The following is a 16293-nucleotide window of genomic DNA, read 5'->3' on the forward strand; positions in this document are numbered from 1 at the left end:
GTGGGAGGGGCGGGGCCAGGGAAGGGGCGGGGCTCGCTCGACCTGGACCTGGAGCTGTCCTCGCCCTTTCTGGCCGCCGCCTCTTCCCCGCGCTGCGCAGGACTTCTGCTTTAGGCGCGGCGCGCGGGTCCTGAGCATCGGCTTCCAGGCACAGGTGGGTCGGCGGAGGCCGACTGTGGGGCGGGGGAAGCGGGTTTTGTGCGGTCCGAGCGATCCTGGGCACTGGAGGTCTGGCTGGTGCGCACTCTCTTCCCACCGGCATCCCAGGATCAGAGGCCGGGCAAAGCCTTCGCCGCCGCCTCTGAGCTGCGGGGCAGCAGGACCGATTTCGCGTCAGGACATTTCGGGCCTGGCCCGGTTGCTCCAGAGGGTGGGTGGGGTCTTGGGGAACCCAGGACGACTCTGCTGCTTGCAAAGCTCCTGGCGGGCGGACGTGCCAAGGCCCCTTTTCACTTTCTCCCCCTCCTCCTGCGGCTTTCGTACAGAGGCGTTGTCTCGGATACGGGTTTGGAAAAGAGCTTTGTGGGAAAACGGAAAGCGAATTTCTCTTAGAGGAATTTATTATTCGTCCTAAAAGATTTGCCCTAAAAGTCCAAAGGAATAAGAGACTCATGTATCAGTGCCTTACGGAGAAATTACCTCCCCCCACCCTTTAATATAGTGCATTGCTTTAAAAACCTTTGAAATGTTTCTGGTGTATTAAGCAAAAATGGCTACTTTCAATTAATACTTCTCATTCATCGAACTCCTACAGAGTGCCGTGGTGTTAAGATGGTTTTAAAGAGTATTAGTTACTCAGCATTTCTTAAAAGCTTGTTCCAAGGAAGGCTTTTGCCTTATAGAGGAAAAAATACTGCTCAGAGCGTACTACCATGGTGACATTTTGCCACAGTCCTCAATACTTTTTATTGCATCGCCCTTGAGACACTTGTTTTCATTACCTTTGTGTATACCTATTTGAACTTGTGACCCTAGTTTTTGTAATGTAGTAAGTATAACTTCATAACTGTAAATTACCCCTAGCTTCCATTTAAAAGAAACTGCACATTTGCTTGACTTCTCAGGGTAAAAAAAAGTTAGCATTTTCAAATAACAGATGATTGAGAGGTATTGATTTCATAGATGTGTAGATTGAAGGAAAATACAGGAATCTTTGTATTAGTAATAGTAAAAAATTATATTGTGGTTTGGATGTTCCAAACTTGAAGCACAAGTGCTATGACACCAGTATTTTACTAGTGTCACCAATTTTACATTTCCAAGTTAAAAGAGCTAACAACATATAGAACAACACATCACTGGTTAACCTTATAGATAAGATCAAGTGTAAGATACTCAAAATCTTGTCATGTTTTTTTTTTTTAACAAAAGCTCTACTTGATAGAGATTTGATAAAATTTCAACTAGTATAAATTCTGGAGGCTGCTGTGTTTAAAAAAAGCTTAGGACAACTCTAAGAAGAATTAGCTTTTTTTTTTTTTTATTAGTTCAAATTAGGAACAAGCTTGCTTCACATGCCAATCCCTTCTTCTTCTCCCTCTCCCTTCCCTCCCCCCAGCCCTCCCCCCAGAAGAATTAGCGTTATTCTTGTTGTTGGTGTAGATTTTCAACACTTGATAACATAGGAGTAGGTTACCAGATAACCAGACTTTGATTTGCCTCATTGCCCAGCTGCCTTCTAAACCACTGGATGGGAGCTTAAGTTTAGAGAAAGAGGACACTGGCCTTTTGAAGAAAGAGGAAATTAAGCTGTTAGTTGATGGCTGTCTTGAAATTGTCTTGGGGCTCAGGATGAGTCACCTCATTAGTATTACTAAGATACTCCTAACAGTTGGTACATTCCAAGGGATTTTGAAACTATCAGGAACCATTGTATCAGCATGTCCTATAACATTGCCAATTTTAAAGTAATCTCTATTTCAGCACTTAGTGACAAGAAGGAGAATATATAGCTTGAAATATACTGCCATTCAATTCTCTATATTTAAATATATGTATAGTAAAGAAGTGCTGTAGGTGGCCTGGTCACCAGCACTGCAAGGTGCAATTTTAAGATGCCTGATCTGCAGCCTAAAGAAGTTCTCTTCAGAGACCTCTGCCCAAATGTAGCTGAGACCCTCTGACTTGCATTGCATAAGACAGTTTCCAGATGAGTCTGAAGCCATGTTGGTTATTGTAGTCCATGGACATCATAGCTAGTTGCTTCCCTCTCTTGGAAGCTTGCATGGTGTCTTCTGGTGTCATGAAAGCTAGTCCTCGAGGAGGCTTTCAGGTCAGATCCAGTTTGGGCCCTCTTGCTCATGTGTCTAAAATATGGATGTCTTCAGCATAAAGACTTACCTTCCAGCTCTGGGAGGCAACTACAGACAGCAGCAATAGCCTATAATTTTGGGGGCTCTCTTAGACAATGTTGACCAACAACTCAAAAGGGGACTTCTCACACCTACTGTTGGAGTTTTTTGTTAGATGGTCTCTGGGTCTTGGGGGAAGCATTGTCGGCCCAGGTAGATAAATTTTATTTAAAACTACATATATATACCCAGATTTCTATACATTATGTAATTTTAGGTCAATAGGTAATATGATTCCTTATGACTTTTTCAGATATCCATGTTATTTTACCGTCCTTCCTCATATTGACCTCCCTCCCCACTTCTAATTAGAGTCCCCACCACCACACTTTTTCACATTTAGGTCTTTGATCTATTTTAATTTAGTTGTGCAAGGTGGTACAGGATTAATTTCATTCTTCAAGTGAACATCTAGTTTTCACAGCATCCTTTGTTGAAGATGCTGTCTTTTCTCCAGTGTATATTTTTGACAACTTTGTCAAATATTAGAAGTCTACAGTTATGAGTCCATATTTAGGTCTGTTTTCATCCTTGTACCATTTTAATAAGTTATTATTTTTATTTTATTACTATGTCTCTGTAATATATCTCCAGTTCTTAAATGGTAAGCTCTTCAACCTTGTTCTTTTTGCTCAGAATTGTTTGCGTTGTCCAGGGACTTAATCAGTCCATCAGACTATTTACACACACACACACACACACACAAAGAAAAAAGATAGAAAGACAGGTTAGACTCTGGGCATTAACTATAAGAGCTAGTTAGTAAGGATTATTCCACAGCAATTAACAAAGACTTTGGAGTTTTGTAATAGTAACTGTATGGGTGATTGATGTAGCTTTTAAAATTTTATTACTCAGAAGACATAATTAATAATTAGATTTAAAGATTAAGTAATCGAAGCTTAAAATTAAAAATAAGCTAGTTTGCTCATTGCTTTTAAAGAAATTCCTTTTGTAAATAAAATTGTGTAGTAGTTGATGAAGTACAGTTTTCACTCTTATTGATGAGAATTGAGTTACTGATAAGTTTAAAATCAAAGGTTATAAGTGTGTGTGTGTGTGTGTGTGTGTGTGTGTCTGTGTGTGTGTGTGTCTGTGTGTATGTGTGTGTGTGTGTGTGTGTGTGTGTGTGTGTGTGTGTGTGTGTGTGTGTGTGTGTCTGTGTGTGTCTTGACCTTAAGGATTAGCCATTAGCTATTTCAATGCTCTCATTTAAGGTAGGGCTCAACAATCAAAGTATGGTTCTTTGAAGGGAGTCTTGAAATGTTTTGGTTAGTTGTAAAAGCTCCTGACTTTTGACCAATGAGAGATGTAAGTCAGATCATAGGAGCTGGGGATTCCTTTGCTTTTTCATGTCTCTGTAATTTTCCTTTCAGTGCCTTTCTGTCTTTCCTCTCTCTGGTTTGTTTTGGTTTTTCAAGATAGGTCACTCTGTAGCTTTGGAGCCTGTCCTGGCACTTGCTCTATAGACCAGACTGCCCTCCAACTCACTGAGATCCACCTGCCTCTGCCTCCCAAGTGCTGAGATTAAAGACATGCACCACCATGGCCCGGCCTGTGCCACTGTTTTATGTTGTACCCTGGAAAGTAAGTCAGAGAGACATACAAAAACCTAAGCCATTTATGCTGAAGAAATACTGGAGGAGCACATCTTTTTGGCTGTCTTTGAAATAATTAGCAAAGGAAAGAGTCCATTGATAAATTAGTTATGTCAAAAGATAAAATTACAACAAATTTTAAAGTATCGCTCTTCTTTTATTTACAATTCTAGAATTGGGCAATACCTTATTCTATAAAGTATAATAGTTTCATTGCACATTGGCAAAGCAGGGATCTTTGAAGGTAAGATGCCTGGTTAGCATCAGTTTACTTTTTTTTAGAATTAAATTAGGAGGGACTTCCTTGTTGACCCAGATAGATTAGCAGTTCCTGTTTTCCTGGAGGTCTTTTGGAGGATCTGTTCGGTCCCTTAAAACTGGTTTGATTTATAGCATCTAGCACATAATCACGATGTAGTCACTAGTTTGGTCTAGTCTGTTGAAGAGTATTGCAGACTTCAGAATGAGATAATGCACTCTCCTAAGTTGTATTTACATTTAAAGTACTAGAAGTACCTTTGGTGGCAGACACCTGTAATCTCAGTCCATGAAAAGCCAAAGCAAAAGTATTGCATGCACCGGGCCAACCTGGTCAGCGAGAGCACAGGAAAACTTAACGGAGAAATACTGATCTCTGTTGACATTTTTGCCCAGTTCTTTTTAGTTTACCTTTTCTTCTTGATTGTCTTTCCTACATAATATATTTAGAATGAAGCAGTGGTGGCACACTCTTTTAATCCCAGCACTCAGGAGGCAGAGGAAGGCAGATAGATCTCTAAGTTCCAGAATGGCCTAGACTCATAGAGAGTTCCAGGACACCCAGGGTAACATCGAGAGGTTTTGTCTCAAAAAAAAAAAAAAAAAAACTGGCAGGAGAAAGTGCGAACACCTTTAGTCCCAGCACTCGGGATCTCTGTGAGGTCAAGGCCAGCATGGTCTACAGAGTGAGTGCCAGGACAGGCTCCAAAGCAATACAGAGAAACCCTGTCTCAAAAACCAAAAAAAAAAAAAAAAAAAAAAAAACAACCTTTAGTTTATTAGAAGAATTTATCATAAAAAATTGTAGTAGTAAATTTTTCATCATAAATGTTGAGGCTTTTTCAAAAGAAGTGAAATACAGAAAAGAAAATCCACTGCAGCATTTCAATTAGGAAAATCGATGTTGATGCTATTTAGTTTTCCTTTAATGTCTATTATTCCTTACTTAGCTGTGATGTTCTAGATGTAGAAGTAAGATTTTAACATAAAACCCAGGCCTTGTTCTCCTAGAAACCAGTGATGTATACATAGATAAGCTTGGGATGAATAACAGAAGGAAAAGAATGGGAAAGATCTATTTTGAAATTTGGGCTCATATCTTTAAATCTCACCATTTGAACTTTGGGGGAGGAAAGGAGAAATAGTAGAATAATGTAATACTAAATATCATGTCAGTGTTACTCCTCTAACATATGTGAGTAAGCTGGAGTAGACAACTTGGAATATGATTGTAGTATTTTTGTGAAAACTAAGAAGAGGTTAGTAATGGAAAGATCAAAGGATAAGGATTTCTATTTGCAGTTGCTAGTCCTGGAAATGCTCTCCCACCTTTTAAAAATTTTTGGCAAACTAAGTAGGGGATAAGATAGCAAGCAGTAAAGGTGTTAAGCACCGGGAATTACAGCCTGTCCTCTATAACTATAAAACCTTCCCTATTCCCTAATGTGGTCACAATCTCTGCGACTACATGAGCCCAGCCCTACACTTGCCCTAACATAGGCAGCTCTGTACGTTTTATTTGAAATGTTGACTCTGATATTTCCAATGTAAATTATACTCAATGTCCCCTTTGTCACACACAGAATGTAGGACTCCCCAGTTCCCTGTGTGCATATCCCTATGCCATTGTTTGCTGTGTGATGTCCCTAGCTACTTGGCTTCCCCACCTACCGTGTGGAATTCTGCATTTTCTGCCAGAAGGGAATTTCTTCATTTCTCATCTCTCGGAGCTCTGTTTCTTAGCACATCTTTCACCCTCAGAAAGAAGGAGCTGTCTCGCTTTTGTCATCCATGGGCCAATTTCAAACTCAATGTTGTAACCTTTCCTGTCCTGTTTCTTTTAGGAGTTTCACTTGCTGTTATCCCGTTTCTGTTGTCTCCCATTCTCCAGGCTGACTGCTTCAGCACTAACCTCAATATCACACTCCCAAAGACAACAAGAAAGTTTTCTTCTCGGTTGTAGCTTTTGTCGTACCTTCCTTTCCAGCTTACAACTGTGCTTCTGTAAAGAGAACAAATCTGTGAAGTTGCTTCCTACTGCGTAGTCTCCTGTCCTCACTGGACTCAGCCGCTGTCTGTCACTCTACTGCACTTGATTCGCTAGTTACTTCTGTTTTCCAGGCCACTGCAGTGGTCATTCCCATCATTATTTGATTGTAGATGACATTGTCAACCATTATTTCCCTGAAATCCTCTTCCCTGTGGTTCCTTGTGAGGGCAGGGTTAGAATGGAGACCAGACATGCACAGTTCTGAGGGAGCTGACTTTTCTTAAGGTTGGCTATAGTTGCTCCCTTTTTGTCCTTATCTGGACCTACTTGATTAATATATTGTATAATTAATTTTTAATAATATAGTGTATAGTTCATACATTGTATAATAAATAATTGGACATAATATATTATACCTCAAAATTAATTGTTGTTTGTGATCATTATACTGCTTGCTTATTTTTTTTTTGAAAAATTGGGATTTCTCTAGATTATAAAAAATATCTGAGTAGATAATAAAAGTTTTAAATCATAAGCAAGGTCTTAACTCTGAGTCACTATTGGATGGCCATGTGATTTTTGAGTGTTTTTTTTTTCCTATTTTCTACCTTTTCTAATTTTTCTTGATGTTTTACTGAGAAAAACTGAACTCAAAAGATGTCTTTAAATTTAAAAGACTCATAACATTTCAATAAGCAGAGATTTACTATTGTTGCCTTTATAAAACATATTGACTCCATTTAATTGTAATGACACTTCACCTTTTTGATAGGTTTCCCAAAGGAGAAGGAAGATGGAAGAGTCTGCAAACCAGTTGCAGCCACTGAGTGAGAGCCAAGTAGCCAACTCTGAGGGCGGATACGTATGGCAGGTCACAGACATGAACCGACTGCACCGCTTCTTGTGTTTTGGTTCTGAAGGTGGCACCTACTATATCAAAGAACAGAAGCTAGGTCTTGAAAATGCTGAAGCCTTAATTAGATTGATTGAAGACGGCAGAGGATGTGAAGTGATACAGGAAATCAAGTCATTTAGTCAGGAAGGCAGAACTGCCAAACAAGAGCCATTGCTGTTTGCCCTTGCCATTTGTTCCCAGTGTTCAGACATAAAGACAAAACAAGCAGCATTTAAAGCTGTTCCTGAAGTTTGCCGCATCCCAACCCATCTCTTCACTTTTATCCAGTTTAAGAAAGATCTGAAGCAAAGCATGAAATGTGGTATGTGGGGCCGTGCCCTCCGGAAGGCTGTTGCAGACTGGTATAATGAAAAAGGTGGCATGGCCATTGCCCTGGCAGTAACAAAGTATAAGCAAAGAAATGGCTGGTCTCACAAAGATCTCTTAAGACTGTCACATCTTAAACCTTCCAGTGAAGGTAAGCATAAGATTTTCCTAATGGGTAGTAAGGCATAGGTGATGGATAAATAGCAAAATTTCATTTCATTTTCTAGAATTAGCTTTCACTCACAAAACATAATGCTGTTTAATTAATCCAGACATTTAAAACCAGCTTGAAAGTAAAGACCTACCATCGGTAATCCAGACATTGATAATCAAAGTTTGGACATGCTGGTTTTATACTTTGAGTTATTAATATTTAGGGTTTAATTTCCCTTTTAAGAAAGATTAGTAATTACTGTATTGCGACTAACTTTTCAAATCCCTTTCCACAGACACTTTCATACATTAATGTCCCCAGTGTCTAGTTCAGCATAGCCTTCACGATCCATGACAGACAGATTTTAACAGGAGAGGGGAAGAGTAACGGTCTAGAGCAGTGCAGTTTTGCTATCCGCCACCTGCTGTCCCAAAGATCTATGCTTACTAAGCCTGAGATCTGCCTGCCATTGCCTCCCGAGTGCTGGGATTAAAGAGGTGGGCCACCGATGCCTTATTTAGAAGAGATTTTTATGTGAAGCATTAAGCTTTGTCTTAAATCTGTAAAACAATAAATTATGACGGGTGGTGGCACATGCCTTTAATCCTAGCACTCGGGAGAGGCAGTCAGATCTCAGTGAATTTAGTCCACCTGGCCTATAAAGTGAGTTCTAGGACAGCCAGGACTGTTTGTTAGACAGAAAAACCCTGTCTCAAAAAAACCAAAATAAAATAACAAGTTACAATACTGTAGAAATTCTTAGATATATAAGTATTAACTTTTAATTGAATTACCTAATTGGTAATTCAAAAATAGCACATAGGCTGGCTCAGTTTTACTTAGAGATATGTTTCATTTAGCCTATAAAAATATTTTAAGAAAAACTTAAGTATTGTCAGTATATTGAAAGGTCATAAGACTTCATATAAAAATCTGCATTCTGACATGCCTTCAGATCAGCTGGCTTTGGTGCTAGAGTTGAACCTAAGGCCTCGTACATGGTAGGCAAGTCCTCTCTGTAAAGCACTAAGCTACATCCCCATCCTTTTATTCTTATTATTCATTCATCCATTTTACGCTTCCAAGCATTACACAGACCTAAGCTATTCATATATGAGGTAAATTCCCTACTACTGAGCTATATCTCCCATCCTCTGAACTTTCTTTTGAAGCTAGGCCTCACTAAATTGCCCAGGCTGGCCTTGAACTCAAGATCCTCCTGCCTCAACCTCTAAGGAGCTGGAATTAGAGGCCTGGCTCAAGACTTCTTGAAAGCCCTTTTGTGTTGCTGTTTTTGTATTTGGCAGCACTAAATCAGTGTGTGTCAGTTGATGCTCTCTGGCCGCCACAGTCCTAATGGTTTTTAGATCCCCATGGCCTGTTTCTGTATTTTACCTGAATTTGTCAAACTCTACCCTGGCATAATTTAACTAAGAGGTTAAGAGGTAGAAAGATTACAGTTTATCCAAAGTATACATTAAGGAATGGAAAAAGAAACTTATTGTTGGAGTGGTTTAGACCAAGAGTGAGCCCAAATTTGAATTCTCCACTTCTCTCCCTGTCTTCCTTCAGTCTAGTTTCTGGTCTGTGGCCTGTTTTCTGTCTGTAGGTTATCTCAAATCTGTTCCTATTAGCTGTCCTGACAAAGGACTTTGCTCTTTATTTGTTGAATAGCACAGAAAGCATGGTCTGGGAAAGGCATGAGGGATACTTTTCTATAAAAACCTTTAACAGGGTTTACAAGGGAAGAAGTTACTTTGCTGAACCACACTGACCAAAATAGCTCTTAAAACCAGCACAGGTGTTACCAACCTATGTCCATGTGTTGCTTCCAACAGTTATGAGATACTTTCTGTTTTAAGTTGCCTTAAACGTATGTAATTACCACAACACACACACACACACACATAAATACATTGGTCTTGGTCAGGAACATGGAAAAGTACATACTTTAAGATTTGCTTATGTTATAAAAGCTGATTACTTAGGAAATCCAAGGCATAGTAAAGTTGGTAGGATAGCAGGTTGAGTACATAGTTTTAAATGATCTCAAGGTGTATTAAATCGGTTTCAAGGTCTGACAAAAGTTCCGCCTCTTCAAATGCAAGAGGTGTTTTCAGCAAAAGATGTTACCAGAAACAAACTATAGGCTACAACTCAGATTTTCTCACTTCAAACCTCTTTTTACTATTAAAAAAAATGGTAAAAGGAATGCACAAGTTATTTTCCTTTTTTAAAATATTGGATTGGACCAGGCAGTGATGATGCCTGCCTTTAATCCCAGCACTTGGGAGGCAGAGGCAGGCAAATCTCTGAGTTTGAGGCCAGCTTGGTCTACACAATGAGTTCCAGGACAGCCAGGACTGTTTCACAGAGAAACCCTGTCTCAAAAAACCAAAAATGTGTGTGTGTGTGTGTGTGTGTATCTATGTACATATGTATATATTGGATTGGGCTTATAATAATTTCTGGTGTTAAACAGTTTAATACCTGTTTCCACTTAATCACTACTGTTCATAAATCCATATTTATCCAGAAGCAAAGGAAAATCAGTATGATAACCATTGGAATAGATCTGTTCTCTAATTGAGGTTATGGATGTGAAATAGACACTGTCTGCAAAGTTTATAATTTCAGTATGTCAGAAGAGCCTCTGTAGTACAATTGGCTTAAACTATAGACGGATTCCCCCTACCACCACATATTTAGACAGTAATGGTGTGTTTAAAAAAAAAAAAAAGACTCATTTCATTTGCTCATGTGGCAGAATATAACATCCCACTTTAAGGTAGTCAGCTGCTGTCTTTTTAGTTAAGCTGATCATGTTCATTCTATTTTCACTAATCCTACTTGCCTTTTCAATTCTTTATCTTATTAAAGGCCTTGCTGTTGTAACCAAATATATTACAAAGGGCTGGAAGGAAGTCCATGAACTGTATAGAGAAAAAGCACTTTCTGTGGAGACTGAAAAACTATTGAAGTATCTGGAGGCTGTGGAGAAAGTGAAGCGAACAAAAGATGAGCTGGAAGTCATTCATCTAATTGAAGAACACCAGTTAGTTAGGGAACATCTGCTCACAAATCACTTGAAGTCTAAAGAGGTAAGTTCCTTTGAAAAGAGAAACCTCAGGTTTCAGACCCAGGGTTCAATCCCCAGCCCCTCCAAAACAAGAGAAGGGGCTAGGGAGATGACTCAGTATTTACAGCATTTAATGAACAGGCAAGAGGACCAGCTAGTGTTCATGTGGCAGGTGGAAACAGAGATGGAAAACCAGAGCAAGGTAACTAGCAAGACTAGCCAAATCTCACTTCCAGGAGCATCGACTTGGACTGAGAGACCCTGACTCAAAAATAACAGTGAGATGCTAGTAAGGAAGATTCCCAGCATCAACATCAGGCCCTTTCTCTCTCTCTCTCTCTCTCTCTCTCTCTCTCTCTCTCTCTCTCTCTCTCTCTCTCTCTCTGTCTGTCACACACACACACACACACACACACACACACACACCAGAGAGAGAGAATCCAAACATATCTTTAAAGTGATGCTTATTAAAAATATTCAACATAACCAGGCAGTCTTTAATCCCAGCACTTCAGAGGCAGATCTCTGAGTTTGAGGCCAGCCTGGTCTACAAGCAAATTCCAGAGCTGTTACACAGAGAAACTCTGTCTCAAAAAAATAAATAAAATAAAGAAGATTCAATGTTAACGTGATACCTGTATTTTCTCTACAAAACCTTCAGTTTCTTTTTGATAAGTCTCTGATCAATTGATTTGCATTCTGGAAGTACTTTAAACCCTAAGTAAATACTTTACAGAATATACTGTTAATGTGGTTGATTTAGCTATGTTACATTGACTCATTTCCCCTTCATTCTTTACATTTCTAGCTATGCTATTCACCTTTTTTTGTTCCTTTCTCTCCTTGTAGGTATGGAAGGCTTTGTTACAAGAAATGCCCCTTACTGCACTACTGAGGAATCTGGGAAAGATGACCGCTAATTCAGTGCTTGAACCAGGAAATTCTGAAGTATCTTTAGTATGTGAAAAACTATGCAATGAAAAATTGCTCAAAAAGGTATGTGAGGCCCATGACTTGGTTAGCTGAAGAAATTGGCTCTCAAGTGATCTAAGACAGCGCTCATGACAAGTTGCGTTTAATTCTTAAATCTAAGTTTAATATTTGTTCTTCCTTTAGGAAGTGTCTTTATTACTTATAGTAATATAAAACTCTGAAGACTCATAATTGTTATTTTTACTTAAAGTTGGCCACTACCTTCTGTCTGTCTTATTTCTAGGCTCGTATACATCCATTTCATGTTCTAATTGCATTAGAAACCTACAGAACAGGCCATGGACTCAGAGGTAAACTGAAGTGGACTCCCGATAAAGAAATTTTGCAAGCATTGGACACTGCTTTTTATAAAACATTTAAGGTAATAGTTTTATTTTATTTATTTAAAAAAGACTTAGGGATTAATATATTTTATAAAAACACATTTTAATGGTAATAATAATAGTTTTTCCAGTGTAAAGTATATATGCATGGATTATTCATAATTGGTATGCAGATGGCTGCAAAACTGATATTGTAAATTTATAAGTAATTCTTACTACTCTGAGTAGCAGCTACTTATCCCAAGATCATTTTAATAGATTTTAAGGTCATATTGATAAACTACTGAATTTGAGAATTTGCATTTCTGTGGGTTCCTTCAACTTAGTAGTCCTTTTTAATTCCATTGCTAATTGAGAGCTGAGTCTCAGTCTCAATAATCAGGTTTTCAAAATGGAAATCAGAGCTATAAGTTAAAAATTTTTTATTACAAAGATTTCTGGATACACCACAAAACCTAACATCCAAATTGAGTAGCAAACTAAAAGCATTATGCATAATCAATAGGGGACATTTATGTGACACACACACACATAATAGTGTCAGTTGATGTGTAAATAGCATTTGACAAAATGTAATAATAAAAACCAAAATAAAAATCAAGAAATTACTTAATAAATAGAAGTTGATTTCTCACCATAATTAAGCTTATATTAAAAAAAAAATCATAAGTATCATCATACTCAGATAAAACGGCAAAAGCCTTTTCCTTAAGACCAAGAATAAGGGTGGCTACTTTTCCTACTTCAATGCCATGTAGTACAGAGAATTGTGGTAATTTTATAAGAAAAAAAGCCTAATTAGCATGCTCATTATTCTATGTAGAAAACCCTAAGGGATTCACACATAAGCCGTGTTAGAGTTAGAAGAATTCAGCAGACTTGCAGGTTATAAAGCAATGCATTAAACACACACCACACCACACCACACCACACACACACACACACACACACACACACACACACACACACTAGTTGGACCAGGTTTGGTGGTACAGATCTGTAATCCTAACTCTTGAGTAGTAGAAGTAACAGTCAAGTCAGAGCCACATTCCCCAACACCATAAGTTCAAGGCCATCGTGGGCTACATGAGACCCTGTCTCGAAAAACTAGGGGAAAAAGTATGTAAATAATAAATCAGTTCTGTACAATAGTGATAAACAAATTTGAAAAGGAAATTAAGAAGATACTAGTATTTAAAATAACAGTAGAAGAAAGACTAAGACAATGTGAAGAGAATAGGGCAATCCAAAGCGATATATATATATATATTTTGAAGTCCCAAATGGCATGTTTTGCAGAAAATTAAAAATCCATATAATAAAATCCCAAGTGACTCCAAATAACCAAAACAATCTTGAAAAGCAAATTTGCAAAACTAACACATCTGGATTTCAAAACTCAACTACAATGCAGCAGTAACCAGAGCACTATGCTACTATTACAAGGACAGACAGAATGACCAAAGGAATAAAACAAGAGTCTGTAAACAAACTGACCCATTTGGATGATTGATGTTAATTCTCAAAGGACAATTTTCAAAAATTGTCCTGTTAAAAACTGCACATTTACATACAGAAGGAGCAAAACGGATCATTTTCTTACAGCATATAAAAAAATATTTCAGAAGAGACCAATGGCTTAACTTTAGGAGCTAGAAAAAAAAAGAAAAATAAAATACAGGTGATAACAACTAAATAAATTGAACTTCAAAATTTGAAACTTGTAACTAGGCAGTGGTAGCACACCTCTTTAATCCCTAGCACTTCAGAGGCAGAGGCAGGCAAATCTTTGAGTTTTGAGGCCAGCCTGGCTGCAAAGTGAGTTCCAGTATGGCCAGAGTTACACAGAAAAACCCTGTATCAAAAAAAGAATGGAAGGAAGGAAGGAAGGAAGGAAGGAAGGAAGGAAGGAAGGAAGGAAGGAAGGAAGGAAAAGAAACAAAACTTGTGTGCATCATAGAGTGTTTTGAAGAAAGTCGGAAAAGATGGGATGGAAAAGCTGCATGATGGGAGAAAATATTTGCAGATTATATATCTGAAAAGGGTTTAATATCCACAAACTGCTGCTCAGTAGTGTAATTACAAGTCAGTTTAATAATGGGCCTAGGCCCTGCCCCAAATGACTTGACAAACTTTGGTGATTGCCCATGGAAGGCCTCACCCTCCCTGGGGATCAGAGTGGGGATGGGAGGCTGGGAGGGAGAGGAAAATGGGATTGGTATGTAAAATAAGAAAGTTTCTAATTTAAATAAAAATTTATAATTTTAAAAAAGGAATATGATTTCTTTTTTTTCTTTTTCTTAATCGTTTTACAATTCCTGACTTTTTCATGACTATTTTGTTTTCTTTTTAGACGGTTGAGCCGACTGGGAAGCGTTTCTTGCTAGCTGTTGATGTCAGTGCTTCCATGAACCAGAGGGTTTTGGGTAATATACTCAATGCTAGTACTGTTGCTGCCGCAATGTGCATGGTGAGATCCCCTACAACAATCCCACACCCCTAAAATGTAGTTAAAGTAAAACTGTAGAGGTAAACAGCATCAAGAATTAGTTTTTCAGGGCAAGAGAGTTGGCTCAACAGTTAAGAGCACTGCCTACTCTTCCAGAGGATCCAGGTTCAATTCCCAGCAAGCACATAGCAGCTTCCAACGCCTATAACTACAGTTCCAAGGGATCCAGCACCCTCAGAACAGACATACATTAAAACAAAATACCAGTACACATAAAACAAAAACAAAATAAAATATTAATTTTTTTACTTATGTTTTTTTGGTTTCTGTTTTTCAAGGCAGGGTTTCTCTGTGTAGCTTTGGGGCCTGTCCTGGAACTTGCTTTGTAGACCAACCAGGCTAGCCTCAAACTCAGAGATCTGCCTGCCTCTGCCTCCCAAGTGCCACCACCACCTAGCATCACTTATTTTTTCATTTCACTTAATTACATTGACCATTTTATATCTAAAGACAAGTTTATAAGGCAAAGTTTTAACTATACAGAAAATGTGCGTGTAAAGAACAATCAGAATTGTGTTGCCAAATTTTATAGCAAGATTGAATGTTATGAGTATTTGTAAAAGTAGGTAATAATATGCTTAGCAGGGTGGGGGGTCATGTTTAAAAGCTCAAGAAACTAGTGATAGGCATTGGGGAGGTTCAGGTCTCGACCATGCTTCTATTACTACATAGCAAGAAAGCCTTCTTCACTTCTGTGCCTTTATTCCTAGTTTAGTAAAATTGGAAGTGTGTGTGTGTGTGTGTGTGTGTGTGTGTGTGTGTGTGTGTGTGTGTGTTAACTTCAGAGGATGCTGTAAATACTAGTTTCTCAGAGATTTTTTTGAGTTCATCCTTTTCATTTGTTTTCATTTATGGATTGCATTGGGGGAGGGGGACCCCCAGAGGATAACTTAAGCAGTCATTCTGTACTTCCACCGTGGGAATTCCAGGGATTGAATTCAGATTGTCGGGTGGCTAGCACCTTTGCCCACTGAGCTATCTCACCAGCCATGAAAAGTGCTGTGACTCTGTATTCTGAACACAAAAATGCAAGTTTATGAACAATAAGCACCATAGTGTTTCTTTCAGAGATGAAGTTCTATAAGCCTTTAAGAGACTATAATTATTTCAGTGTGTTGAAAACTGTTCTCACTGCATTTTACAGGTGGTCACACGAACAGAAAAAGAGTCTTCAATAGTTGCTTTTGCATGTGATATGGTTCCGTTTCCTGTGACTACAGACATGACCTTACAGCAGGTTTTAACAGCTATGAATAAAGTAAGACACTGTTTTGTTAACACATCCTGTAATTTTTTACTTGGGGCATACATATGTATAACATCTATAAGAAGAAATTGTTCATCTCATAGCAAGCATAATCAGAAATATACATATGTACAGGCACGATGAAGCCTCAATACTGGTTTTACATAAAGTGGTGCTCTAAAAATTAGAGCTTTTATGTATTCATTTATAGACATCTAATGGACACTGAGGTGACTTTATTTTACTGCTCTTCCTTTCTTCCTTCCTTCCTTTCTTTCTTTCTTCCTTTCTTTCTCTCTTTTTTTCCTGAATCTCAAGGTTCCAGCCGGTAGCACTGATTGCTCTCTTCCAATGATCTGGGCCCAGAAGACGAACACAGCTGCCGATGTCTTCATTGTATTCACTGATAACGAGACCTATGCTGGACAGGTGCATCCTGCTGTTGCTCTGAGGGAGTACCGAAAGGTAAAACACAAACCTGTTTCACACCAAACAATACTCCATTCCCTTTGAGTAAGTTTTCTTCATTTGTGTAGGAAGCTCAGTGTCAGGTTGACTCAGCAGCACTTG

The 16293-nt window shown here is 38.6% G+C and overlaps 1 protein-coding gene across 1 annotated transcript in view; it reads left to right on the top strand.

Annotated features, from left to right (window-relative positions):
- The window catches only part of Ro60 (Ro60, Y RNA binding protein), a 22085-nt gene continuing 5792 nt past the window's right edge, over window positions 1–16293 (top strand). The window contains exons 1-8 of the mRNA XM_027417422.2: window positions 1–154; window positions 6970–7570; window positions 10454–10674; window positions 11502–11648; window positions 11869–12006; window positions 14322–14438; window positions 15622–15735; window positions 16042–16188. Of these exons, the coding sequence (XP_027273223.1) occupies window positions 6991–7570; window positions 10454–10674; window positions 11502–11648; window positions 11869–12006; window positions 14322–14438; window positions 15622–15735; window positions 16042–16188 (1464 nt within the window). The 5' untranslated portion in view covers window positions 1–154; window positions 6970–6990. The remainder of the gene's footprint in view (window positions 155–6969; window positions 7571–10453; window positions 10675–11501; window positions 11649–11868; window positions 12007–14321; window positions 14439–15621; window positions 15736–16041; window positions 16189–16293) is intronic.

This window comes from Cricetulus griseus, chromosome 5, assembly GCF_003668045.3.
Source record: "Cricetulus griseus strain 17A/GY chromosome 5, alternate assembly CriGri-PICRH-1.0, whole genome shotgun sequence".
Classification (NCBI taxonomy): Eukaryota; Metazoa; Chordata; class Mammalia; order Rodentia; family Cricetidae; genus Cricetulus; species Cricetulus griseus.